The following is a 25,993-nucleotide window of genomic DNA, read 5'->3' as shown; positions in this document are numbered from 1 at the left end:
GAGAAGCAGGTCATGAATTAAAATTTGTACTCAGCCATTATGTTCTCTGGATGGATTTTGGACAGTAAGTGTCTCTCGGCCTAAGCTTTAGGATAAAATGAGATAGAATCATGTATGCCACTCTAACCACGGAGGACTAGGTATTTCTGTAATACACATACAGCATCTAACATTGAAATCAGTTTTCTGTCTGTCTCATAATTTCCCATTGCGACATTCCATCAAAATGGCTGGTCCAGAGTAAATGAAGCCATAGCATAATAGGTCTGCACCTGGCTAGCCTACTGATCATTGTCTTCTCCATAGGAAAAAGGGGAGAGTGGATAAGCAATATTTGTGTCAGTGGGGACTGAACTTCTTTTTGCCTATTTCCTGCAAGATGTGACCTTCCAGCACAATGAGTTGCTGATCAGGGAATAGCATTGAAACTTCCAAGGACGTATATAGGTGCTTACCCGTGTTTCTCATATTATAAGACACATCTTATATTTATTTTTTCCTCAAAAAAACACACCATGGCTTATTTTCAAGGGATGTCTTATTTTTATTACGGTACATGGGTAGTGCAGTAGCTCCCCCCGCTATCGTGTTTTGCGTGTCCTGTTGCGAGTGTGTGTCCTCTCGCTCCCACACCGGGCAGTGAGCTGGGGAGCGGAGGTGGTTTTGCTGAGTTGATTGAGTCAGGCAGGCAGGCAAGGGAGTCACCCTGCTATTTCGGATCGCCTGAGGAAACGTTTGCTGCTCTCTCCCCCCCCCCCATGCCTGCGCCTCAGCCGGGCGCGCATCCTCAGCCCGCTTTGCGCAGCGGGGGCAAGATGCGTGTCAGCATGCAACCCCTCAGATTCCTTCTGCCCCTCCCTCGCCACCAACCGACCCCCACCCCATTTCCCCGCCTGAGGTAAAAAGTCCATACCGTAGTTAGAGCCGGTGGGTGGGAAACCTCTCCTGGCCATTTCCTCACCTCCCTCGTTCATTCACGCGCCTGCCTGTCTGCGAGCGGGGCTTCGCTCGGCGCGTGCAAAGGCTGCAGCCGGGTCCCGGGGCTTCGCGCGGCGCGTGCAAAGGCTGCAGCCGGGTCCTGGGGCTTCGCACGGCGCGCACAAAGGCTGCAGCCGGGTACCAGGGCTTCGCGCGGCGCGTGCAAAGGCTGTAGCCGGGTCCCGGGGGTTAACGCAGCAGCAGCAGCCGGTTCCGAGCAGCCCCCTTCCTTTTCCTCTTCTTTGCCACAGACCTGCGGTATGGCTTATTTTCGAGGTATGCCTTATATTTTGCCACCTCAGAAAAATCCTGCCATGCCTTATTTTGTAGGGATGTTTTATAATGTGAGAAACACGGTAGCAAAAGTAGAGCCCATAGTTAATATTTTAAATTTTATTATTTAAAAGCATAAGGAATAAAAACACATATATACAAAAGAATACAAAAATACAACATAATACCAAACACAAAAAAAAGAAAGAGAAAAAAAGAAAAAATACGTCAAAAAAACCCCACAACCATTACATTTAACATTTAAGCACAGATACTTCCCGTCCCTCTTATTATACATTTTTATATATCTTGTATTTCACAGGTTTTTACTAATAATATCACCTTTTTTCTCTTCAATTCCACTTTAATCATTCCTAATATTCTCAAACATCATTCAATATCCGCGAGTAGAGAATTATTTGGATAATACACTTTGAGATAGTTTTTGTATATATTCCACTTTTGTTACTTTTTGCATAGATAGATCTCTTACTGAATCAGTCATCTTAGCCATTCGTATGTGATTTAACATTTGTAATTGCCAGTCCGTTATTGTAGGTAGCGTCTCGCTTTTCCAGCTTTTTGCTACCAATATTCTGGCAGCAGTCACTCCATACAGAAATAAAGATCTTATTTCCTTTCTTATTTCAGATGGTAATATATTTAGAAGGAAAATCTCAGGTGTCTTTTTAAATGTCATTTTAAATATTTTCTTTAACTCCTCGTAGATTTCATTCCAGTATTCTTTTATATTTTGGCAAGACCACCACATGTGGAAATATGTACCTTCCTCTTTTTTGCACCTCCAACACCACGGGCTTATTCCCCCATTCATTTTAGCCAGCTTACATGGTGTTAAGTGCCAGCGATATATCATTTTCATACAATTCTCCCTTAAGTTATAACATGCTGTAAATTTTAGGTCTTCAACCCACAATCTCTCCCATTGTTCTATATCAATATTGTGTCCAAGATCCTGAGCCCATTTGATCATTGAGACTTTAGTTTGTTCCTCTGTCGTCTCCCACTCTAGTAAATAATCATACATTAAAGAGATTTTTTTCTTTCTAACTTTAGTTATTATCTTTTCAAATCTTGATGTTTCTGTTGCAAGCCCCACCTCTCTGTCTGTACTTAATTTTTGATTCAATTGACAATATTGCAACCAGTTGGTCAGATGTTCTTTGATTTCATCATACTTTTTTCAATACTGGTTTCCCTTCTATTGTTTCTAGTCTCTCGTATTTCTTCTCTTGACCACTATGGCTTCTGTTGGGGACTTCCAGAGTGGTATTTTGGGCTCCAGTATCCCCTTATATTTGATCCACAATTTAAAGAGAGATTTCCTTATTACATGGTTTAGGAGCCCTTTGTGTGCTTTTATTTTTCCATATATCAGGTATGCGTGCCACCCGAATCTCGTATTGTGGCCTTCCAAGTCCAGTATATCTGTTCTTTCTAATTTTAGCCACTCCCCCAGCCACACTAGTCCCACTGCTGCGTGATATATTTCGAGATCGGAAGTAGAGCCCATATAGATAAAGAAGTAGATTCTTGATCAGCTATGGAATAATGTACATGATTGAGGGGCTCTTTGCTTTCTCATCTGTTCCGTGATAGATTTTAAATCAACCCGTGGTCATTTGTTTTTATAGTATTGTAATAATTACATTGCAATAATTATTACAATAATTAATTATTGTAATAATTATTGTAATTATATTACAATATATTACAATAATTATATTGCAATTATACAATAATAATTACAATAATTATGTAACAATTATCCCTCCCTATTTCTAATTCTGTGAAACTGCTCTTTATCTGTAGATGCTTGTTGGCATGTATCAAAGTCTGCATAGCCTCCATGCAAAATGTTCTCGTATGGTTAAAGGTTTCTTGCGGATTTCTTGCGTTCTTTTCATTTTCAGGCAAGTCGCATGGGTGTGGAGGCTGTCCTTGCCCTTCTCGAGGGCACACCTGAAACTCCTGCTTGTGTGGTCTCCCTGTCTGGAAACCAAGCTGTCCGCCTGCCTTTAATGGAGTGCGTGCAGATGGTGAGTTGCTGAAAAGAAGCAATTGTGTTTGTTCATTGACACTCTCTTACCGGTTAGCCATCAATAGTCGGTTGTTACTTGGAGCCTGGAAAGATGTGAGCAGAACTCTTATCCACGTTGGGCACAATGAACTCCAGTCATTCCTTCAGTGAGAGTAACTGGGCTATTTGTTACTGCCCCATGAATCTTGACAGCAAACAGCACTGCTTACCTTTTGTAATGCAGATGCCTTTAACATAGTAGCTGCATATTTATATTTGCAATGAGTCTCTTGCTATAAAAACTCTCATTTCTTGTTGCTAGTTTAGTGACTACACAGTAACACCCACACACCATAATACACCTACCAATGAGCTGCATGCTGAGATTATTCTGGTTTCCCAAAACCTTTGCAATAATGTTCAATTGAGGTGTTCTGTATGTTGCAGTCTTAGAATGCATGATTTGAGACCATGAACCTAATAAAAGATGGTCCCTTCCTGTTTATTTCTGATTTTAAAATTAATGCTTTAACTTTCCCAGACTTTGAAGTAACATTGGCTGAAGTGCCAAGCCAGTTAAGAGTCCAATTATACATGTCTACTGAGGCACCAGTCCCATTGAACTGAATGGGGCATATTTCTAAGTAGACAGATTGCATTATAAATCCCGCTGAATTAATTTGGATTTACTAACCTGAGCAAGGCTATAGCGATTGTCACCATTCGGAACTACTTCATAGCCTTCTAGCATTGTGATAGATAATATCATTTTCTAATAAATGATGACTTTTCTTCTTCTTTATTTCAAAAAGACCCAAGATGTACAGAAAGCCATGGATGGAAAAAGATTCAGTGAGGCTGTGCAACTTCGCGGAAGGTGCTCCTCTGTTGTTTATTTCTCTGCTGGCAGCAATAACCTTTCCAATAAATCATTGCTAATTGTGTTAAGGCAGGCATAAGCAAACTCAACCCTCCAGATGTTTTGGGACTACAACTCCCATCATCCCTAGCTAACAGGACCAGTGGTCAGGGATGATGGGAGTTGTAGTCCCAAAACATATGGAGGGCCGAGTTTGCCTATGCCTGTGTTAAGGGATTATTTTTCACGGCTAAGGAATAGGGGGGGAATAGATTATTTTTCTCTAGTTTCTTTTTAGAAATGTGTACACATTTTAACCCCAAAATCCCTCCAAAGTTATATGACTTTTCTAGGCCAATTCTATACCAGAAAAGGAATTCACTACTAGTATTATCTCTGCAGAATTTAAAATGCCACTTCATCAGAAATGGTACTTGCATTGCCTTTCGCAGTTCATAGAGCACATAATATTGAATGCTAAGTGGGTATCAGTTGTGGAGTTGCACAGGGAGGAGCAAATGTAATTTCTGAAAGATTCCCTCAAATGGCAGATCATAAATGGTCATTTGCCTATCACAAATGTATATGAGACATTTGTTATTGTTGTTGTTGTTGTCATCTGTCTAAAGAGACATCGGAGTGCGCCTCCGGAGGTGAAATCAAACCGTTGAAAGCAGAGTGAAGATATTTCCCATTCAGTCCGCTCCAAAATAAAACAAGTTGCACATGGGAAAATCATTCACATTCCATGATCTGCGTCCAATGATGTTGAAGGGCTGATGATGGAAAGCACTGGTGGAAATGGAGGAGTCTACCAGCCTAGTCGGGAAGGGGGGGATTTTTCACCAGTTCCCCCTTCCACCTGCAGTCCCCTAAACCACATCTCACATTGTTCCAATGTTCCCAAGCCAACTAGGGCAGGTTGTGTCCGAAGCGGAATTGCTTCTGTCAGCAGAAAGACACCAATAGATACAACCTATGTCTCAAATACAATCTACCAAGTAACAAGTAAAGATATATACAGTAGTTACTAAATGCTCTGAGTGACACTTTAGGTTAGAAAAAATACCTCTCAGTATTCTCTAACATTGTGAAATAGCTTTATATTATTCAGACAACAGCATGAAAATATCGTTTTCTGTTGCAGGAGTTTTGAGAACAACTTGAATACTTACAAGCTGCTGTCTACCAAAAGGGTGGCTGCTGAACTTCCCAAGGTACTTCTAAGATAGTTGTCAAGTTGTCTGGTTAATTCCTCATTCCCGTGTCCTTTGGGTGGCCAATTAAGTGCATCACCAAGAAAGGGCATGTCAATTTGCATAAAATTTGAAAATGCTAATGTATATGAATTTAAAAATAGTTGCTACAATTTAAAGAGAAACACCATCTTGCCGTTGTGCAAGATCTTCCTCCTTACTGTCCCAAGAGCTAATGGATGGCTTACAGCAGGCATCCCCAAACTTCGGCCCTCCAGATGTTTTGGCCTACAACTCCCATGATCCCTTGCTAAGAGGACCAGTGGTCAGGGATGATGGGAATTGTAGTCCAAAACATCTGGAGGGCCGAAGTTTGGGGATGCCTGGCTTACAGCAAACATGCCAATCTGTAGATCGGCCCATCCTCTTCCTCCTTACGGTTCTTTATACTTTTCTTGCTTTTCAACTGCTTTCAAATAGAGGACTGTCCTCTGTATAGTAGAAGACGATACATGTTTTGTTGAGAAAGCATCTAAACACACACACACACACACACACACACAAACACAAACACACCAGGTTGTTCAGAATTTTGAAAACTGTCTCCATGGAAACATCTATGGACTTTATGGACTTGTATAGGCCTATTGAGTTGAAGCCTGGCAGGCAGTGATCAAAATTTTGTAAATATATAGCATTTTGTAAACAGTCTAAATTCTGTAAACATTGCCATGTCTATTTCCTTTTTTAAACTTCCAAAATACCATTTTTCCTGAAAGCTCTAGGCCTCTCTCAGATAACCAATTCCATGTCTAGTTGTGAAATTCAAACGTGTGCCTAATGAGAGGTACTGAATGCATCTATATACAGTAAGCTGTGTTACAGGGGTCTAACAGTTGGCCAGATGAACAGTATTTTAAAACAAGGTTTTTTGGCCCAGTGCTAATGTATGTCGGGAGAAATGTACATACTCGTTTTGCAAAATGGCTCAATAAGTGGGAAATATCTGCAGCTACATTATTACTTTTAAATCTTTCTGTTTTCTTTAACAGGATGGTGTATCATGTAGCGTATGTAAAAAATAAAATAAAGTGACTAACATTAGCAAGGTCTTTTGCTTGCTAGGTTGGAAGGCTCTAATATTTTTGCATGGCAATGGGATTTGCTATATAGTTCTTTTTGTTTTCCGACTGTGCACTTCTTTGCTTAAAGCTGGACAACCAGTATGCTCTTCAGTTTTGCCACAACTTTGATTTACACCAAGTGTGCCTTTGCAGAAGCTTTAATAGAAGCTTTAATAGAGTGCTTCTTGTGAAGTTGAAAGAATTCTCCAGAAAACGCGAAAGGTCCCCATTTATTGTCATGGTGAAAAGGCAGAAAAATGCCATATATTTCAGGAATCGCTTGAAATACCGCTTGGCTTTTATACCCCTCATTTTGAGTTCCACTATTTTTATAGTGGACCCAGGTGGCACTGTGGGTTAAACCACTGAGCCAAGGGCTTGCTGATCAGAAGGTCGGCAGTTCAAATCCCTGTGACGGGGTGAGCTCCCATTGCTTGGTCCCAGCTCCTGCCAACCTAGCAGTTCGAAAGCACGTCAAAATGCAAGTAGATAAATAGTAACCGCTACAGCGGGAAGGTAAACGGCGTTTCCATGTGCTGCTCTGGTTTGCCAGAAGCGGCTTTGTTATGCTGGCCACATGACCTGGAAGCTGTACGCCGGCTCCCTCGGACAATAATGCGAAATGAGCGCCGCAACCCCAGAGTCGGTCACGACTGGACCTAATGGTCAGGGGTCCCTTTACCTTTACCTTTACCTATTTTTATATGACTTGGCATAGGCAGACATGGTCCTCTGAAAATACCCCTTGTTGTGAGGCCTCCTCATTTTCCGTACAAAAAGTGACATAAATGGCTCCACGTGAGGCCTGGCATACTATCAGACTCTCCAGTAGGGCTGCCATTTTTGTGATTAAGAAGGTAGAACGAGCATGAACAGGTTGTGCTTTATTTTCTGCTTTCTGATATTCATAAGAAGCAGATCATACATTAAAATGGCCTTGAAGTGGCTCTCATTTTTCATTTATGTCACAGAAGCTGGCAGGCTTAGGAGAATTCCAGCCATTCTTGCAACATATGCAAGTATGAATTAATTAATTACCAGAGACCGTGAGAGCCATAGGGAAGAAGGGATTATAAGGGCACCAGATTTCCAGAGAGGCACTCCCAACGCTTCTTTCTTAGAAAGTACAGGAGAAAGATTATTCAGAAACATGCTCTTTGCTGATATGCTGTGCAGAGGTGGGAATAAGGCCTCAGCCAGAGGAGTGACGTATAGGCTTGTGCTTTCCAAGAGCCCAGATTTTCTCTCAAGAGGGCTGCTATGAAACAAGATAGCAAATGGACAGGAGATAACGAAAGGAAAAGATCATGGAGACAACTGGGCGGTCATGGGTTATTTTGATCACACATTGGCCTGTTTCTCACAGACAGCTGATAAGGAGGCAAACCTCTTTCTGCCTTTGCCATTTCAGGTGGGAGGCTCATGTGACAATGTACCTTAAAAGCCCTTGCACATAACTTTCCATGTGCAGGAAACTTTCAAGAAATGTGAAGCGACATTCTGTCACGTGAACATCGTCCAGACATAGGTTATGGGGTACTCTCATTTTGACTCAAGAAAATCACCATTTTATAGTTCAAATCCGGAAAAAATAAATACAGTAAATGAACAAGTACAAAGATTCACAAAATGTTTAGGGGTATGCATACCCCTGCGTCCCCCCCCCAAAAAAGCACTGGGTTTAGCACTTCATTTGCTGTTTTCAAACTGCTAGGTTGGCAGGATCATGACAGTTTATCTGAAATCAAAAGAGGGGATAGTGATGTTTTGTTGATCAGCATTTTGAGTACTTAGGTTACAGAACTACAACCAATAATTACTTCATTAAATTTCTTTCCAAGTGTCAGATACATGAGAAAGCAGCATATAAATGAAAAATATAGCTGTTATTATTATAGCTCTTCCTAAGCACAGCTTACATGAAATTTATATATTCTGCATGTGAGCATTGAGTGCAGTAGATGAAGAACTTAAACATCAATCTGAAAATCAAAATCTTGTAATACAACATTTTGTGCAGCATATAATCCACTGTGACAGACTGTATTCTCCTCAAGATAATTGCTTGTGGCAATTGGGTAGTTTGAAGTTTGTATTTTTATGTTGTGAACTGCCCTGCGATCTTCGGATGAAGGTGGTATACAAATTTAATAAATAAAAATAAAGTAGATGTTCTTCCTTATGTACACATTAAAGGTGCTTAAAAGGTGCTAGAATAATGTTATATCCCACACTTGAGCAAGCTAAAGGCAGATGGTATGGCAATAGTTTCATAACGCTGAAAAGAGCGGTTGTCAAATGCCAAACTGATAGGGTTCTCACATACTTTAAAATATTGTTAGGTGCTGGCAGTAATGAATCGCTTATGCCACAGGTCAGCACAATACGGCATGTGGCATCACATACTTTGTTTGCAATGGGCCAAGGAACAACATTGCACAAAAGCCATGTATGCATGTATGCATGCATATAGTTGTTTTGGTTACAATTCCTATTCTGTATAAATTTGTTTCTGTATGTAATGCATGTGCTTGTTTCCTCTATGCTGGGTTATTGTTATGCCAGAATCTGGACTGGATAGTTCAATGCCTCACATTTTAATTTGGACCTGCTGCCGATTGCAAATAGCTGAAGGCTCCCTGAGTGCTATGAATGGTTGACCCCACAATCTAAGATTAGTGTTTTCTAATGTTTTAAAATTAAGTTTTATATAATGTGATGGGGTTCAGAAGGTAAGGTGTGTGTCTTGCTTTTTTTTTTTTGATGCACTTTTATATATTTGTCGCTGAAGATACGGTAGCAGCAGGATAAAAGGTAAACTGGATGTTCATATTTACTGCTTGATGATTCCTTTTGCCTGCCATGGGGTTTATATTCCTGACTATATTTTCTCTTTCTTCTGCTGCAGACTAACTTCAATGTAGCTGTTTTAAATGTTGGTGCTCCAGCAGCTGGCATGAATGCTGCAGTTCGCTCTGCTGTGAGGATCGGTATAACCGAAGGACACAAAATGTTTGCTGTCACTGATGGATTTGAAGGCTTTTCTAGAGGGCTGGTTCGTATATCCCAAAGATTGTATTTTTAAAGAAATCTTAATACTATGGGAAGTTTTCCAGTTGCTGGAAACCACAGGAGAGGAGAGAGTTATTGTGCTCAGGTTCTTGCCCGCGGGTTCCCCACTGGCAGCTACTGTGAGAACAGGATGCTGGAATGGATAGGCCACTGGCCTCATCCAGCAGGCTCTTCTTATTTTCTTATTCTTAATTTTGTTTTAACTTGCCCTCTGGCAGGCCCCCAGAACTTAGTTTTCCAGCTTTAAAAATGCACTTTCATACAAAGATTGCAATTCAAAGAAACCAGAGCTAGGTTTTCCACTGATAGTTACGATGCCATGGGAATGGAGAAGAGAGGGTCCTCCTTGGGGAGAACATATGTCGACTGCAGAGATAAATTTAGTGAAATTTATTGCGGGAGGGGTGTTTGTGAGGTATTTTTAGAACACTAAACACAAGTGACGAACACCACCAAACAACACTGAGGCAGGAGTCTTGTTATGACAGATGGATACCTAAAAAATACCCTTAAAAATATCTTTAAAATACCCTTAATTTTTTCTTGAAGGAATGATTAACTATGTTTATATAAAGTGTTTGTTTCTTTGATACTTCATGAGAAATCTTCCGTATCAGATTCATATATTTGGTCTCAAGGGTAGCTTTGAAGTGACCTTGGCAAGAGGCCATATTTGGCAGTTTGCCTATCCTGGAATAGCTATGGGAGCATGAAATCTATGGAGATAAGAATACACGCTAGATAAATATTCCTGAAATTATATCACAAAATCTGTTGTGTTTGATTCTTGGTTTTCAGTTGAGGTAGTGTTTGTTGAATGCTACATTTATGGTGTGCCCAGTCCTGGGACTCCTAATGCGGCATGCTTATGAGTCTATAATATATTATATATGTTAATATAAATTGTTCAAAAGAAATCCAGATTGCCTCTTCGTTAAACAGGTAGAAATTGGCTTGAACATTTCAGATTATCTCTCAACTGCATCATATTGTGACACTTGTTAGGACTGCAGAGTGGTAGTCAACTTAAGTTCTACTTAGAGTAGATCTATTGAAATTAATGGACCTATCATTTCAGAGTGTCTTCTCTGAGTAAAACATAAATGAATACCACCTGCAAAATTTCATTTCCAAACCATTGATGAGTTTAGGCCCAGTCTGCTTTCCACCGTAAGGAGAGACCATTGCTCAAAAGTACTAAACTACTAAACTGTTCTAAAAATATAAATTTATAAACTACTAAACTGTTCTAAAAATATAAATTTATCTGTAGCTTATTATTATTATTATTATTATTAATTGACTTAATATACTGCCCTATACCCGGAGGTCTTTTATAGGAATGCATTTGGACTTCTGTTTTGTTTAAACCATTAGATGAAGTTAGAACTGAGCCAAAAATTATCAGAAGACATTTTTCTGAGATTTTTATTTTTCTGAACCCCTCCACCCTGCAAAAAAGAAAGCCACTCCAAATGTTCTGTGCCATATTTTTGTTGGAGTCACTGTTCTCTGTCCCTCCATGTCCTTGAATGTCCCTAGATCTGGGGCTTTGTGGGGGACACAAAATGGTGGGCCAGAACTACCACAGCAGCAACAGCAAAACACACACACACACATACACACACACACACCATTGTGGGAGCGGAGAGAAAGAAACTCTGCTGCTGCCATTGCTGATACCGAGCCACATCTCGGAGAAGCTGCCGCCATCTTTATCTTCCCCCTGGAACAATGTGTTGATTTCCTCAGTTTCTCTGCTCACAGGGTGGAGAATATGGAGAGGCCATCTGCGCATGAGAAACATCTGAAGGAGTGCCAAAGCCCCGTGCCATGTTCTGTGACCTGCCACTGTTTTTGTTTCTCTTCTCATATTGTTGTTGTTTAGTCGTTTAGTCGTGTCTGACTCTTCGTGACCCCATGGACCATAGCACGCCAGGCACTCCTGTCTTGCACTGCCTCCCGCAGTTTGGTCAAACTCATGTTCGTAGCTTCGAGAACACTGTCCAACCATCTCGTCTTCTGTCGTCCCCTTCTCCTAGTGCCCCCAATCTTTCCCAACATCAGGGTCTTTTCCAGGGATTCTTCTCTTCTCATGAGGTGGCCAAAGTATTGGAACCTCAGCTTCACGATCTGCCCTTCCAGTGAGCACTCAGGGCTGATTTCCTTCAGAATGGATAGGTTTGATCTTCTTGCAGTCCATGGGACTCTCAAGAGTCTCCTCCAGCACCATAATTCAAAAGCATCAATTCTTCGGCGATCAGCCTTCTTTATGGTCCAGCTCTCACTTCCATACATCACTACTGGGAAAACCATAGCTTTAACTATACGGACCTTTGTAGGCAAGGTGATGTCTCTGCTTTTTAAGATGCTGTCTAGGTTTGTCATTGCTTTTCTCCCAAGAAGCAGGCGCCTTTTAATTTCGTGATTGCTGTCACCATCTGCAGTGATCAAGGAGCCCAAGAAAGTAAAATCTCTCACTGCCTCCATTTCTTCCCCTTCTATTTGCCAGGAGGTGATGGGACCAGTGGCCATGATTTTGTTTTTTTACATATTATTTTTACATATTATTATTTACATATTAAAGGAGTGCAATGTTTTTGTGCAATTGTTCAGGACAGAAGGCGTGTAGCCCTCCCTATTTCATTAGATGGTACCCTTGTCTATTATCCTCTCTGGAAAAGTGGAAGTCGAAAACTGAACTGCAAGAAACACTGGTTTGGACACTCTGTACAGTTTAGTGCTGAATGAAGTTAACTTTTGTATCCATTGCAGAAAGGACCTACAATGTGTATCTAAACTAGGGCATAGAAATTCAAAAACTATGTCTTTCTTGTTTTGAATTATAGATCAAAGAAATCAGCTGGGGAGATGTTGGAGGTTGGACTGGCCAAGGCGGGTCACTTCTTGGCACAAAACGGTAATGTGATCTTTCATATTGATATCTTTGAGAAAATTGACTTTCACTTGTGTGTGTGTGTGTGTGTAATTTAGTGTGAAGATTTATATACAGATTTGATGCAGCAGTCGATAAAGGGGAAATTATTGTGAACATTGCTAGTGCAGACTTTGGAAGATCATAGGGGCTGCAGAGGGAGAGAAGAGGACTGTGAAGTCCCATTTCTTGAGCAGATCTGCTCATGCAACTCTTGGATTCTGCCTCATAGTTTTAATTAATGCTTATTATAAAAAGGGAGAGAAGATTTGCTTAATGGTGTGATAAGAAGGAGCTTCTGTATAACTTGATCCTGAAATTTAAATGTTTTTATCTCTGCATATTGTAAAAGGGAAAATAGAATTTTTTTTAAAGGAACATAATTAATTTGCAGTTACATTTTTATGAGGCGTAAAGTGTGTGTGGGTCGGACAATGTCAACCAGTCATCGCAGGAAGCAAAGGCTTTTCACAGAAAGGTGCTATGATGTAATAGTTTAGAGATTGGGTGTAACCTTCGAAACTAAGATGTGGAAAAACACTTAGTGTAAAAAATTAAAGTCTCTTTAATCATATAGTCTTAAGTGCCCTGCAAAAAGCCTTTCTAACAGAGATGTGTGTATATTTTAGTGCACTCCCTGCAAAGTATTTGGAGAAGATTGCAGAACAAATGCGAACTTATAATATCAGTGCCCTCCTGGTAATTGGTGGATTTGAGGTATGTCGCTTTGTTTTGTTTCCTTTGTAAATTCTTGTTAAATGAGCATGTAATATTGTAGTCAAGGATTAATGTTAGAATTTAGATTCCAGTAAGACCAGCAAAATTATTTAATTTAAACCTAACCTCAGTCCACAAAGCTCCAATATGTTAAATGTATAGACATGAACTAAGTTACGCTACAACTATATAGTAGGAGTTAGAACTCTAGGGAGGTTTCTATTTTCATGTATCTTATGCTTAGAATTATGCAGTGGGTATTTTTTTTAATGAAATGCCTTTAATTAACCTTCCCACAGCATGGTGCCAATTCTGAAAGCCAAACTCCTGTTCAGGAGTCCAACTTTCCTAAACCTAGCTTTCGTAAACTTGTTATTTAATCAACATGATTGAAATACTGATGTCATCCATGTAAGATTTTATTCTCTGTGTTATACAAAACTTGGAAGAATGTTTAGATGTATTTACAGTATTATGCTTGTCTGTTGTCTTATATACTCTGTTTTGGCCTTTCCTAGTGTGTCTCTGTGGCTGGCAATAGATAGTCGTTTTCAAGTGCTTTGAAAGAGAGGCTTCACTTCCCATCTAGTACACATTTGTTTCTGTTCTACTAACATCTATAGTGAAACAGTATTTTAAAACATTGCGAAAGCCTGTTTACCAAATGTGTCATGAGCAGTGATTCCTTCTTTCAAATCACTTTTGACTCTCTGGGGGGGGGGGGAACAAAAACAAACCACTATTTCCAGCATGTGTGTGTTTGTGATACAGTAACCAAACCCAAAACCCACCCATGTTGCAAGCCCCGCCCTCTTGTTGTCCCCTCTAATTTTGCATTCGTTACCACATGTGCCCATCAGGCCTACTTGGGACTTTTGGAACTGTCCGCTGCCCGGGAGAAATATGACGAGTTCTGTATCCCCATGGTTATGGTTCCTGCAACCGTATCCAACAATGTACCGGGTTCTGATTTCAGCATTGGTGCAGACACTGCTCTGAACACTATCACTGATGTAAGTTTCTCTTCTCTTGGTGCATGCTCACTAACATAGCTATCCCGGGTGCTGCTGACCACGGCTGGAGCCGGAGACTTTTGTGAACCAGAACGCCCCAAAAACATGATTGTGGCAGAAACTAGGTGATACATGTGCGTACACACACACACACACACACACACACAGAGGGAGAGAGAGAGAGATTTTTTTGATTAGCCCATCGATTTCAGAAAGTTTGAAAACGACATTTTTATTTTATTCATTCATTCAAAAATTATATTGCACCTTTCCAAAAATTTGATCTTCAAGGTTTTTTTTTTTTTACAAATACTTAAAACAATGTAAAAACATATATAATAATGGATCCGGTCAGAAAATAGTAGCGAAGACAGATAACCATTAAAAGCTCAGAGTTATTTTGGCATCTGAAAGGTTGTAATTATGAATTTGGGTGAATGGTTTTAGTTAATCATCACTCTTTGGCTATTTGCTCTCTGAGGATAGAAAGAAGCCTGTTTATTTCCATCACACCTCCAATGTGCTTGTGCCCATCTGTGTGGCTTGAATTCATGGCTAGCATGCTCAGGATTGGGGGGCCATTTCTGATGAAGGATTTACCTTTTTTAAATAGAATTTTCTAGATTACTACAAAGCAGACTGCTATCGCATCACTGGAAAATAAGTGCACAAGTGCTTCTCCATCTCCAAGGGCACTTGGAGTAGATTTTCCTCAAGCAGTCTCTTTCCTCCATTCTGTTTGGCAAACTGCTCTTTCTGGTGTCTCCAAAGCATTTTCTGATTTGTCATAAATCTACTTTTACATGTGTTTAAAGGCAGAGCATACCTCAGCAACATGCAATGAGCTATATAAATCTTTAAAGAACCCTGTAAAAATGTACATGTTTGATTGTAACAGGTTTCAAAGGTGCAATCCTGCTTTATTAGATGCAAAAAAAAGAGACACCGAGAGCTCAAAGCAGTTCTGCTTTTTCCTGCTGATGTCATTCTTGGCAATTAGAGTTTTCTTCCTTACAAGACACGAAAGCTCATACCAAAATAAAAACTTAGTTGGTCTTTAAGGTGCCACTGAAGGAATTTTTTTATTAATGTATTTCCAGTTCTGGTACATAACATTCTCCATCTCTAGTTTTATAGGCAAACTAAGGTGAGTAATGGTCTCCTCTCTGCTTCATGGATTTTCTTGGGACCTGTAGATTGCTTTTCTTAAAGAAATGGTTTCTCCTCCTTTTGCATTATACTCAAAAGGCAGATGTCACCAAGTTGGACTAGACCGTAGGTAGATGGTAGTTTCTACATTTCTTTCAGTAGAAGTTGAAGCATCTTAGAATCACTGTGGCTTCTATTCGAGGGAAGCATTGTGGCTGGTTTAGCATTTGTTTTCTTCAGTCAGTAGTTCTCAAACGGTATTCCGGTGGTGGCAAGGAACAGAGAGTTTTCTCACCACTGTGATCTTCTGCTGCCACGTTCAACCACTGAGGATTATGGAATACATACTCCATTTCCAACAGGTACAGCTTGCTCCACACAGGAACTGACCATGTGCCCTAAAGATACTTCAGAATCCTCTGCAACCTGGAAGATGTTGATGAAGAAAGGAAGTTCTAAAAACACTGGCATATATACTGCTTCCAGATGGAAGTTTAGCTTTCAAGCTTTTATTTTTGCCTTGGGCATCTGCCAATCAGGCTGCCACCTGTCGTCTGAAGACAGGAAGTGCAACATCGTTGAGATTTGCAATGCCGTTACCTGTTCTCACCTGTCCATTTCCTGTCTTCATCCGAGATTTTTTCTCTCCCAGTCCTAGCTGTTACATTTGATTTTGTGAGATCTTAACCTGTCTGCCCTTTTGTCCATTTTTTCTTCTCTCGCCATTCTTTCCCCCTCAGTTTCTCTGTCCTCCATTTTGTTTCCTTTCTGCTTCCCTCTCTGTCTCCTTTTCTCATTCCCTGCAGCCATCTTGGGCTCAGGAGTGATTGGTTTTGTGCTTTTAAAAGAGACAACTCCAATTTACAGCCACCTCTTTCTTCTCATCTGCCTTCTCCACTGTGGTGGCCGCTCTGTTGAAGGCCACTCCAGGCCACAACTGATCGCCAGTTGAGCAAGTCTTACTGCCCAAGTGAAATGGCTTGTAACCTTGGGAAGAAAGTTACCGCGTCATGTTGGAATTTTTAACAGTAAACAATGTGAAAATGGTGCGTATTTGGAGATGTACCCTGAACTTTAGGAAGAGCTCAGATTAAAAGTGAGTACAATCCCATAGCTTGAAATTTTGAAAGAGAAAAGTGTTCAAGAGGGGTGAGAGATTCTAGAAAGTGAAACACTGAAGTCATAGTTGCAGACATTGCAACAATGAGGAGAGAAAATGTGAGACATCTAAGTAATCCATTGTGGCTGCACAGGGGTATGGAGACGGAAGGAAAAACATTTAACCAAGGACAAATGCAGCAGAGTGACTTGAACCCATAAGGACTGTGTCAGGAAGGCTAAATCTCAGAATGAACAAAGGCTTCCGGGGGTTTCTGAACACAACAAAAATGGATTCTGTGTTCAGAGCAAGAAGGTCAAGAAACAAGCAAATTGCCTGTTTAGGGAAGGTGGTGAAGCGTTAACAGAGGATGGAGAGAAGGTGGAACAACTCAACTCCCATTTCAGGAAAAGTTAGACAAATGATATATGGATGGATTCGCAATCCAGGATAGGTAAGGAAATAGCTAGAGAAGAGAACACACAACAACTTTAAATAAGTTGACGCTTCCAGGGTCAGATGAATTACATCCGAAAGTGCTGAAGGGGCTTTGCAGAGTTTATTTCAGAACTGCTCTCTGTAATCTTTGAGAATTCTTGGAGAATGTTTGAGAGCCTGGACAGAGACAAACGTACCAATTTCCAAAAGGGGGTGGGGAAGGTGGATCTAGAAAACCACAAACCAGTTGGCTTCATGCTGCTACCTGGCATATCTAGAACGTATTATTAAGCAGTCCATCTGTGAGCAACTGAGCATCTAAAAATGAATGCCCTGATTACTAGGAGCTTTCACAGGTTTATCAAGAATAAGTCCTGCCAGACAACCGTCTCTCCTTTCCTGATAGAATGACTACTTTGGTAGATCATGGGAATGCCATGGACATAGTATATCTTGATTTCATTTTGTTGGCTGAACAAAACTACTGTTAAGCAGATTCACAACTGGTTGAACACGTGTACCCAGTACATGCTTCTTACTGGCTCTGCATCAAACTGGGTATCAGTACAGTGGTACCTCTACTTACGAATAACTCTACTTATGAATGTTTCTACTTACAAATGGAGCTCCGTCCGCCATCTTAGATGCGGTTTAGATAGGATTTTTTCGACTTACGAATTTTTAGATAGGGTTGCTTCGACTTACGAATTTTTTTCTCCCAATGCATTCCTGTGGGATTCGGCTTACAATTTTTTTCAACTTACGAATGTGCGTTCAGAACGCATTAAATTCGTAAGTAGAGGTACCACTGTATAGTGATATGCGTTAGTGTGTGTTGGACCGCGACTAGGGAGGGTGGGCTCAATTCCCTATTCAACCATCAGGCTCATTGACACTTACAAGTTGACATACCTTACAGGATTGTGTGGATAAATTGGATCCTCAAAGAATACTTCACGTATGCTAGCCTGTGATCCTTGGGATTATGTTTGAAAGCTTAAATGTGTAATACAATAAATCTCCTTCAAAGTGATTGTCAAATTCTTGGTTTGTTAGTTCACTAAATGTAGGAGCTGGTCTCCACATTATGCAGAAGGAGTTGGTGGAAATTATGGACTGTGGTACTTGGGATAGCTATAATCTTTAATGTGTTCTTTTAAAAACAAAAACAAAATCCTACCTGCACATCAAGGTGATTGTTATGCTAAACCTTTCCGTTTGACATATTAGTTGTCAACATGTTCTTCTTCCTCCTTTTTCTGATTCAGGGGAATTAAAAAGTTAAGAACCTATCAATAGAATCCTGGCCACCACATTCTGCATAACAGGTGTAGTCCAGTTGTTTTTTGGTTTTTTAAATTCTTTATAGAAAGGGTTTTTCTAATATTAAGTATGCCATTTCAGTACACCTGATGCTTCTCAGTCACACAGACTGCTACTCTCCCATGACAGAGCAGGAAGCAGCAATATCAGTGTGCAGCAATAAACTAAAACTTTAAAGGTAAAGTGCCACTTCTGCGCATGCGTGAAGTGCGATTTCGCGCTTCTGCGCACGCGTCAACCACGCGTGCCGCTTTGCGCAGGCGCAGAATGCGCACACGGCAAAAAGACTTCTGGGGTTGTCGACTTCGGAAGTCGAAACCTTCAGAAGTCGAATCGTTCGGTTGTCAAGGTACCACTGTATCTTGATTAGCTGCCCAAAATACTCGGGGCATGTCTGATTCCAGTTAGTAACTCATTCCAGAGGGCTGGAGCTGCAACACTAAAAGCCTGCTTTCTAGTGAATACGGTACAATGCAGGAGTGTAGTTGACAGGCACTGATATTTGGGGAAGGCAATCCTTTAGGTCACTTTGTCCCAAGTTGTTTAGGGCTTTTAATGCTAAAAGTAAATCCTTGACTTGTGGTAGGGTTGCATATTGGCACCCAGTACAGTTCCCTCAGCAGATGTCATATGGTGTGAATGGCATGTCAGAGCCAGCTCCCTATACATACACCAGCTCCCTCTGCACCAGCTGCAGTGGGAGATTTAGTGCCTATACATACAGGAGAAACTTCTTTGAGAGGAATGAATGAATAAAATAAAACTGCACAGCCAAAATCTGAAGATTTTCATCGCTTGATAGAACACTGCTATATAAAAAGTTCAGTTCTATTAAGTTAGTGGTTGCATCATTCAGAAGTAAGAATTTAAATGCATCTTGTCATGGATAAATGCATCTTGAAATAGTGCTGCTCTTGACAGGCCTTTTGCTTTGGCCCTCTCATGTGGCCTGTGTTCAGCATTACATGAGAATCACCCTGACGCCTTGACTTTGGAGACAGGAGGTGAGTTGTCTCATGTCGTGCTTAGCTTTGGCAAGCCTTGGCCTGCTCCACAGCCCAGGGTGATGATATGATTGTCCCCAACCTCTCTGGCATGAACAGAAAACTGGAGAGGATGATTAGTAGTGCCACAAACGATGGCCGGCTAGTAAGCTGTGCCTAGCGTCTTCCATGCTCCTAATCCATTTTGAAAGCTGAGTTTGACAAGCAGGGTATAAATAACCTAAATGGTTATTTTCCTTAACCTTTCAGAAAACAGAACCGTTGCTAATTTCCTTTACTACTAAACAACTTCAATCTCTCTGTGCTTTCCACGTTCTGCTTGTTTCACCTCTCTACTAACTTCTGCCGATCTTTACTCTGCACCAATGCAAATCCAGCAACCTGTGGTGGGTCTACACGAGCAAAGCCCTTCTTAAAATCACCAGCTTGGGAAGTCTTTGCACCCTCGGAAAGTCAGACCTTCCATTGCCACGCACAAAGAGCCACTAGCAGAATGCCTAATCAGTAACTATGCAAAGCAAGGGCACCAACCGTGTTGCTTATCGTTCCTTGTACCACCACTTCAGGCCTTCGATGGCTGCCTGCAGTTATTTGAAGCACGGTCCCGTTTTGAGGAGTTTTGCATTCCTATCTGCATTGTGCCTGCTACTATTAGCAACAATGTGCCTGGCACTGACTTCAGTATCGGTGCTGACACTTCCCTGAATGCCATTGTAGAGGTAAGATGGAAAATACTTAAACCCATGTCTGCAAGACGAAAGAGAGGAAACGTTTCCCTTTGGTTTTATGCCACTAAGTTATTAGGGCTGAATCAAAATTGTGGTTTCAAATTCTGAAGGTCACTGCATCAAAACTCCTGAAATTTTGCCAGCATCCCATGCACCAGATCTCTTCGACAAGCTCAGTCTGTAAAATGCAGGTGTTGGTGGGCAGGAACAAGGAGGACGTGCCATAGGGTTGTGCACATGAAGAAGTCAAAATGCCACGTTATGCTCCCAACCGTCAATCATTTTAGCTCCCTAAATTTTAGTTGCTTTAACTATGTGGTTTTGGAGCAGAAATGTGGCACGAGCATTTAATTGTAACAAATTATTTATTTATTTATTTATTTATTTATTTATTATTATTACTATTATCATCATCATCATTATTACATCACCATCAGTGATTTTTTTGGGGGGGGGGGAAGGTGCTGGTACTCACCATGAAGTTGTTACAATAAGTGCCACACTTGTAACATTTGGAGAGAGAAAAAGGTGCTGCTACTGTATATAATAATAATAATAATAATAATAATAATAATAATAATAATAAATTTATTATTTTTACCTCGCCTATCTGGCTGGGTTTCCCCAGCCACTCTGGGCGGCTTCCAACAAAAGAGTAAAAATACATTAAAACATCAGTCATTAAAAACTTCCCTAAACAGGGCTGCCTTCAGATGTCTTCTAAACATCAGAGAGTTGTTTATTTCTTTGACATCTGATGGGAGGGCATTCTACAGGGCAGGCGCCACTACCGAGAAGGCCCTCTGCTTGAGTACCCCTAGAAAAAGATACTATTGTTGTTGTTGTTTGTTTGTTGTTATTAAAGATACTTCCTTTGTGGTTGCTATATGCTCCAGGAATTCAGAAGAGTGTTGTAAAATCAAAACAGAGATGTTAGAAAGGCAGTCTCCTACTACTGAAAGCAGTGTTCTTCAACCTTTGGTGGATCACAACTCCCATCATCCACAGGCCAAAGATGATGGGAGTTGAGTTTCCAGATGTGGGTGAGTTACAAGGTTGAAGAGCGCTGATTCTAGAGCAGGCACCCCCAAACTGCGGCCCTTCAGATGTTTTGGCCTACAACTCCTATGATCCCAAGCTAACAGAACCACTGGGGTCAGGGATGATGGGAATTGTAGTCCAAAACATCTGGAGGGCCGAAGTTTGGGGATGCCTGTCCTAGAGGCTAGGGCTGCCTGCTGTGCATCAAACTCCCTCCTTATGGAAGTGTAAAGATGAGCCGGTACAAAGACAGGTGCTTTTGATGTTCTAAATAAATGGGTCCCGTGGTGCCGGGTTGGGGGGGGGGGTTGCATTCTAGGGACAATCAAAACCATGAGATCATCTTCTCCAGGATGGAAGAGAAAACTCTTGACTTCATAGAGGGCAGTTCTGATGTTGGATTCCCATTGTCTGCAGTGTGAAATTTCTCACTGTCCTATCCAATGTCACAGCTCCAGATGGTGGTAGGGGTGAGAAGGATGTGTGTGCTGAGGTTGATCAGAGGAAGGCTGAATGATGATGATGATGATGATTTATTGAATTTATATACAGTGGTAACTTGGTTTGCAACCGTTTTGGATCACAACCACATCAAACCCTGAAGTGTGTGTCCCTTTTATTTGGATTACAACCCAATTTTTTTGGATTACAACCAATTATTTTTTTAAAAAAATTGGAGGCCCAATTGGCGAAAGCGTGCCTTGGGTTACAACCTGTTTTGGTTTACAACCGGACCTCCAGAATGGCTTATGGTTGTAAACCAAGGTATCACTGACTGCCCCATGCCCGGAAGTCTCAGGGTGTCTGGACCTGAAGGACCCAACACTTTGCCACTCCTCCAACTCTTTCAAGCCATCCCGGAAGCTAGTATAGCTCAGTCTCTTTTATTTACTTGGAGGGAAATGTTTTGTTCTGAAGAAACGTAAGAAGTAGGGAGGTGCCCAAGAGCATTTCCACCCTGCTGCAAGAATCTTTCAGAGCACTGGATATGCTGAATGGACCACCTTCAATTCTCTCCCTTCCCTGCCCAAGACACATGGCCCTATAAAATAGGCAGTTGAAGAAACTATTAGTTAATATTATGACAATATATATCACATGTCAGGCTATTAAGTTACCCAACTGATTGCTTTAGAACAGGCATCCCCAAACTTTGGCCCTCCAGATGTTTTGGACTACAATTCCCATCATCCCTGACCCCACTGGTCCTGTTAGCTTGGGATCATGGGAGTTGTAGGCCAAAACATCTGGAAGGCCGCAGTTTGGGGATGCCTGCTTTAGAAGGTAGTAAAGTGTAAGTAACAGTTCTATCTGGATCCATATCTTGTAAAGTATATAACATCTCAGGGGTCAGCAAACTTTTTCAGCAGGGGGCCAGTCCACTGTCCCTCAGACCTTGTGGGGGCCGGACTATTTTTTTTTGGGGGGGGGGTGAACAAATTTCTATGCCCCACAAATAACCCAGAGATGGATTTTAAATAAATGGGCACATTCTACTCATGTAAAAACACGCTGATTCCCTGACAGTCCAAGGGCCAAATTTAGAAGGTGATTGGGCCGGATCCGGCCCCTGGGTCTTAGTTTGCCTAACCATGTAACATCTGTTTCCTTGCAAGATATATACACATTAATGGAACAGTGTTCCTAGAATGGGCCTTGCCTACATTTACCCCCAAAATCAGATCTGGAAGGTTGGGGGATATGTTGTATTTTGGGGAGGTGGCTGCAGATGAAGGTGAGAGCAGTTGGAACTGGTCGTCTCTCTTATATAATAATATATAATAATATAGTACTGAGGAGCAACTTTGGATCTAGCAGCGCAATGCTAGCCATGCTTACTCAGAAGTAAGTCCTGTTGAAGTCAGTGGGACTTCCAAGAATGTGGGGTTAGGATTTCAGCTGAAGCCCGAATCATTAGAGGGGAAACCCTCTAATAGCAAAGACTTGATCTCGGTCATAGCTTATGTTGAAATCTAAGAATCAAGAGGAGTCATGGATTTTTGCTCCAGAAAAACGGCATTTTGTAATATTTTCTGGGAAAAAACTTTTTTAAAAAATGCCAAGTTTCACCTAATATTGTGTGAAGCATTGCAGATGACATGGAAATCCCAGAGAAATGTTTTTGAACTAATTATTTTTAGTTCTCATGGTGCATGATATAAAAAAAGCAGTTCTGGTCCGAATGATACTAAAATATCATCCTTAAAGGTTGGTGAGCATTTTGGTTTGAAAGTCACTAATAGACCATTCTTTGCTAGACATGCGACCGAATCAAACTGTCGGCAAGTGGGACAAAGCGACGTGTGTTCATCATTGAAACTATGGGCGGCTATTGCGGCTACTTGGCAAATATGGGTGCCCTCGCTGCAGGAGCTGATGCTGCCTACATCTTTGAAGAGAAATTTGATATTCGAGAGCTCCAGGTATGCAGATTCTATATTTTACCTATTGGCTACCTTGGGCTTCATTGGGAGGAAGGACAGAATGTGGACTGAACTCAGTAAGTAATAATATGTAAATTCAGTGTCTGTCTGGAGCAGGTATATCAACAGATTTATTACTGGCTCAACAGATTTATTACAATGCTGCACATGAGAACTCTTCTCTCTTGACTAGAGTTGTATTAGGGGTGATATTAATGGGATTTCTGTCTGGCAGGCCTCCTTAAGGATGGGCACAAGGGAAAGGTTAGCAGTGGGCAAATTTGCATCACTTGACTCACAGTTATAATAAATGATATATTCTTTTTAGGCCAACGTGGAACATTTAACTGAAAAGATGAAAACCAGCATCCAACGTGGTTTGGTGCTGAGGTAAGCTGACTGCTCACTAAAGTATAAGGAAGTTAATTTGTTGGGATGGTACTTTGGATGGGGAGAGGAGGAGAATGGCAAATGTCACCACTGGAAAGTGCTGTAGTTCACTGATAGAGTGCAGGTTCAATCCCAGAGTGCAGGATCTCGGATGAAAGGAACAGCAGACACCTCTGTCTGAACTTTTGGGAGAGCTCTTGCCAGTTATAGGAGACCAGACTGGAATAGTTGGACCAATAGTCTAGCCTAGTATAGGAGTAAGCATGGACCAATGGTACCAAATAGTATGGGAAACAGCTTTACTAGAAAAATTAACCAATAAACTAAAACTGTAAAGGTAAAGGGACCCCTGACCATTAGGTCCACTCGTGACTGACTCTGGGGTTGCGGCACTCATCTTGCGCTATTGGCCGAGGGAGCCGGCGTACAGCTTCCAGGTCATGTGGCCAGCATGACAAAGCCGCTTCTGGCAAACCAGAGCAGCACACGGAAACGCCGTTTACCTTCCCGCCGGAGCGGTACCTATTTATCTACTTGCACTTTGATCGGCAAGCCCTAGGCTCAGTGGTTTAACCCACAGCGCCACCCACATCCCAACTAAAACTTACATGGGGACAAATAGAGGAAGACGCCTTCACCCCGGTATAGCTCCCCTTTATCACATACACAAGACAATGACAAGAATCCACCAACAGCATACGAATCAATCTGGCTAACCTGATTCAAAAACACCCACCCACCCCACTCACACATGAAAACAAAGATCACGACAGCCAATCACAAACAAGCAACCACACCCTGGCCTAAGCCAACCCCAATTTCTCTCACCACCAAAGGAACACAAGCGAGTATAGCAAAGAGAACCTGCACAAGCGACGCTGACACAAAACCCCACACATACATTAAGCAAAATAGAAACATTGCCACCTGACCCCACCCACCATGGCCCCCTCCAACTCTTCCCCCCTTTTCTTCCCAATGTAACACTAATGTCTCAACAAATGAAACTGACCTGTAGAAAATGTAACTTGAAAAAAAGAGACATTGCACATTATTTTGTAAACGAGAGAGAGAGAGAGAGAGAGAGAGAGAGAGAGAGAGAGAGAGAGAGAGAGAGAGAGAGAGAGAGATGTGTCTAGCCTAGTATAGACAGAGCCATCTCCACTTCCAAAGGGGGCACCCTTGAAAAGCTTTGTTGGCTGCCAAGTCCGTTCACCCCCCCCCCCAATACCCTGGTGAGCTTTGCGGTGGTTGGCAGTGGCAGTGCAATAGCCCACCACGGGCAGGGGCAAAGTCCTTGCCATTTGAGATATCATTCCAGCACATAGCAAGAAATTTTGGAATGGCAAGCAGCTTCCAGCCACCACACAAACTAAGAAAAGGCCAGACTGGGACTACAATTGGATCCAACCCAGCTCAGGTGTCAGTGCCATACGCTAACACTGATTAAAGACGGTTGCATATGCATAAGCTGTAGGGATTTGTACTGACAGTTCCCTTTGGCCGCATTTGCACCACTGTTACCGTTATGTTAGTTGTTTGAGAGTCAAGTTTAGGGGCACGGAATTCCATCTGGATTTTGTTTTGCTTGGTTTTGTTCTTTTAAAGAAAGCTCAGGATGTTTGGGTCTGGTCCGTGCCTGGGTGGAAGACGAAAGAAAGGCAGGATATACGTGTAACTCGATAAATATAAGCCAACCACACTTATGCTTGTGTTGTACAGGAATGAAAATAGTAGCGAGAACTACACAACTGACTTCATTTACCAACTCTATTCCGAAGAAGGGAAAGGAGTCTTTGACTGCAGAAAGAACGTACTGGGTCACATGCAGCAGGTAGGCCTACCTTACAGATTCTCCAGGATGAAGCAGGAGGCTTAAAATGTTATTCTAGTGCTGCAGTTGTGAGTGCAGGAGCTGGTTTCATGTTTCCTCCTGGACCGGAAACCTCCCAGGACAAATGCTGCAGGGCACATGGCTTCCAGTGCTTAATTTCTGCATCCATCACCTGGGACAAAATCTGCCAAAGTTGCACATAGCTTGAAAGGGACCTTTTTGCCTACTTCAGTGTTGCAGATAGTATTACATAACAAATAGCTCCGTTGGCAGAGCAGGAGACTCTTAATCTCTGGGTTGTTGGTTTGAGCCCCACGGTGGGTGAAAGATGCCTGCCTTGCCGGGGGTTGGACTAG

The 25,993-nt window shown here is 41.6% G+C and overlaps 1 protein-coding gene across 5 annotated transcripts in view; it reads left to right on the top strand.

Moving 5' to 3' along the window:
- The window catches only part of PFKP (phosphofructokinase, platelet), a 63,401-nt gene that overhangs the window by 32,277 nt on the left and 5,131 nt on the right, over positions 1-25,993 (top strand). The window contains exons 10-20 of one of the 5 annotated variants that reach the window (XM_060280895.1): positions 3,186-3,311; positions 4,105-4,169; positions 5,299-5,368; positions 9,380-9,526; positions 12,393-12,463; positions 13,108-13,195; positions 14,056-14,208; positions 19,788-19,940; positions 23,249-23,413; positions 23,742-23,803; positions 25,526-25,637. In XM_060280895.1, the coding sequence (XP_060136878.1) occupies positions 3,186-3,311; positions 4,105-4,169; positions 5,299-5,368; positions 9,380-9,526; positions 12,393-12,463; positions 13,108-13,195; positions 14,056-14,208; positions 19,788-19,940; positions 23,249-23,413; positions 23,742-23,803; positions 25,526-25,637 (1,212 nt within the window). Of the gene's footprint in view, positions 1-3,185; positions 3,312-4,104; positions 4,170-5,298; positions 5,369-6,399; positions 6,418-9,379; positions 9,527-12,392; positions 12,464-13,107; positions 13,196-14,055; positions 14,209-19,787; positions 19,941-23,248; positions 23,414-23,741; positions 23,804-25,525; positions 25,638-25,993 lie in introns of all 5 variants that reach the window. The other 4 variants (XM_060280892.1, XM_060280891.1, XM_060280893.1 and 1 more) reach the window with 4 other exon arrangements.

The sequence above is a fragment of the Zootoca vivipara genome, chromosome 12 (genome assembly GCF_963506605.1).
Source record: "Zootoca vivipara chromosome 12, rZooViv1.1, whole genome shotgun sequence".
Taxonomy (NCBI): Eukaryota; Metazoa; Chordata; class Lepidosauria; order Squamata; family Lacertidae; genus Zootoca; species Zootoca vivipara.
This window is presented reverse-complemented; position numbering and strand designations above follow the sequence as displayed.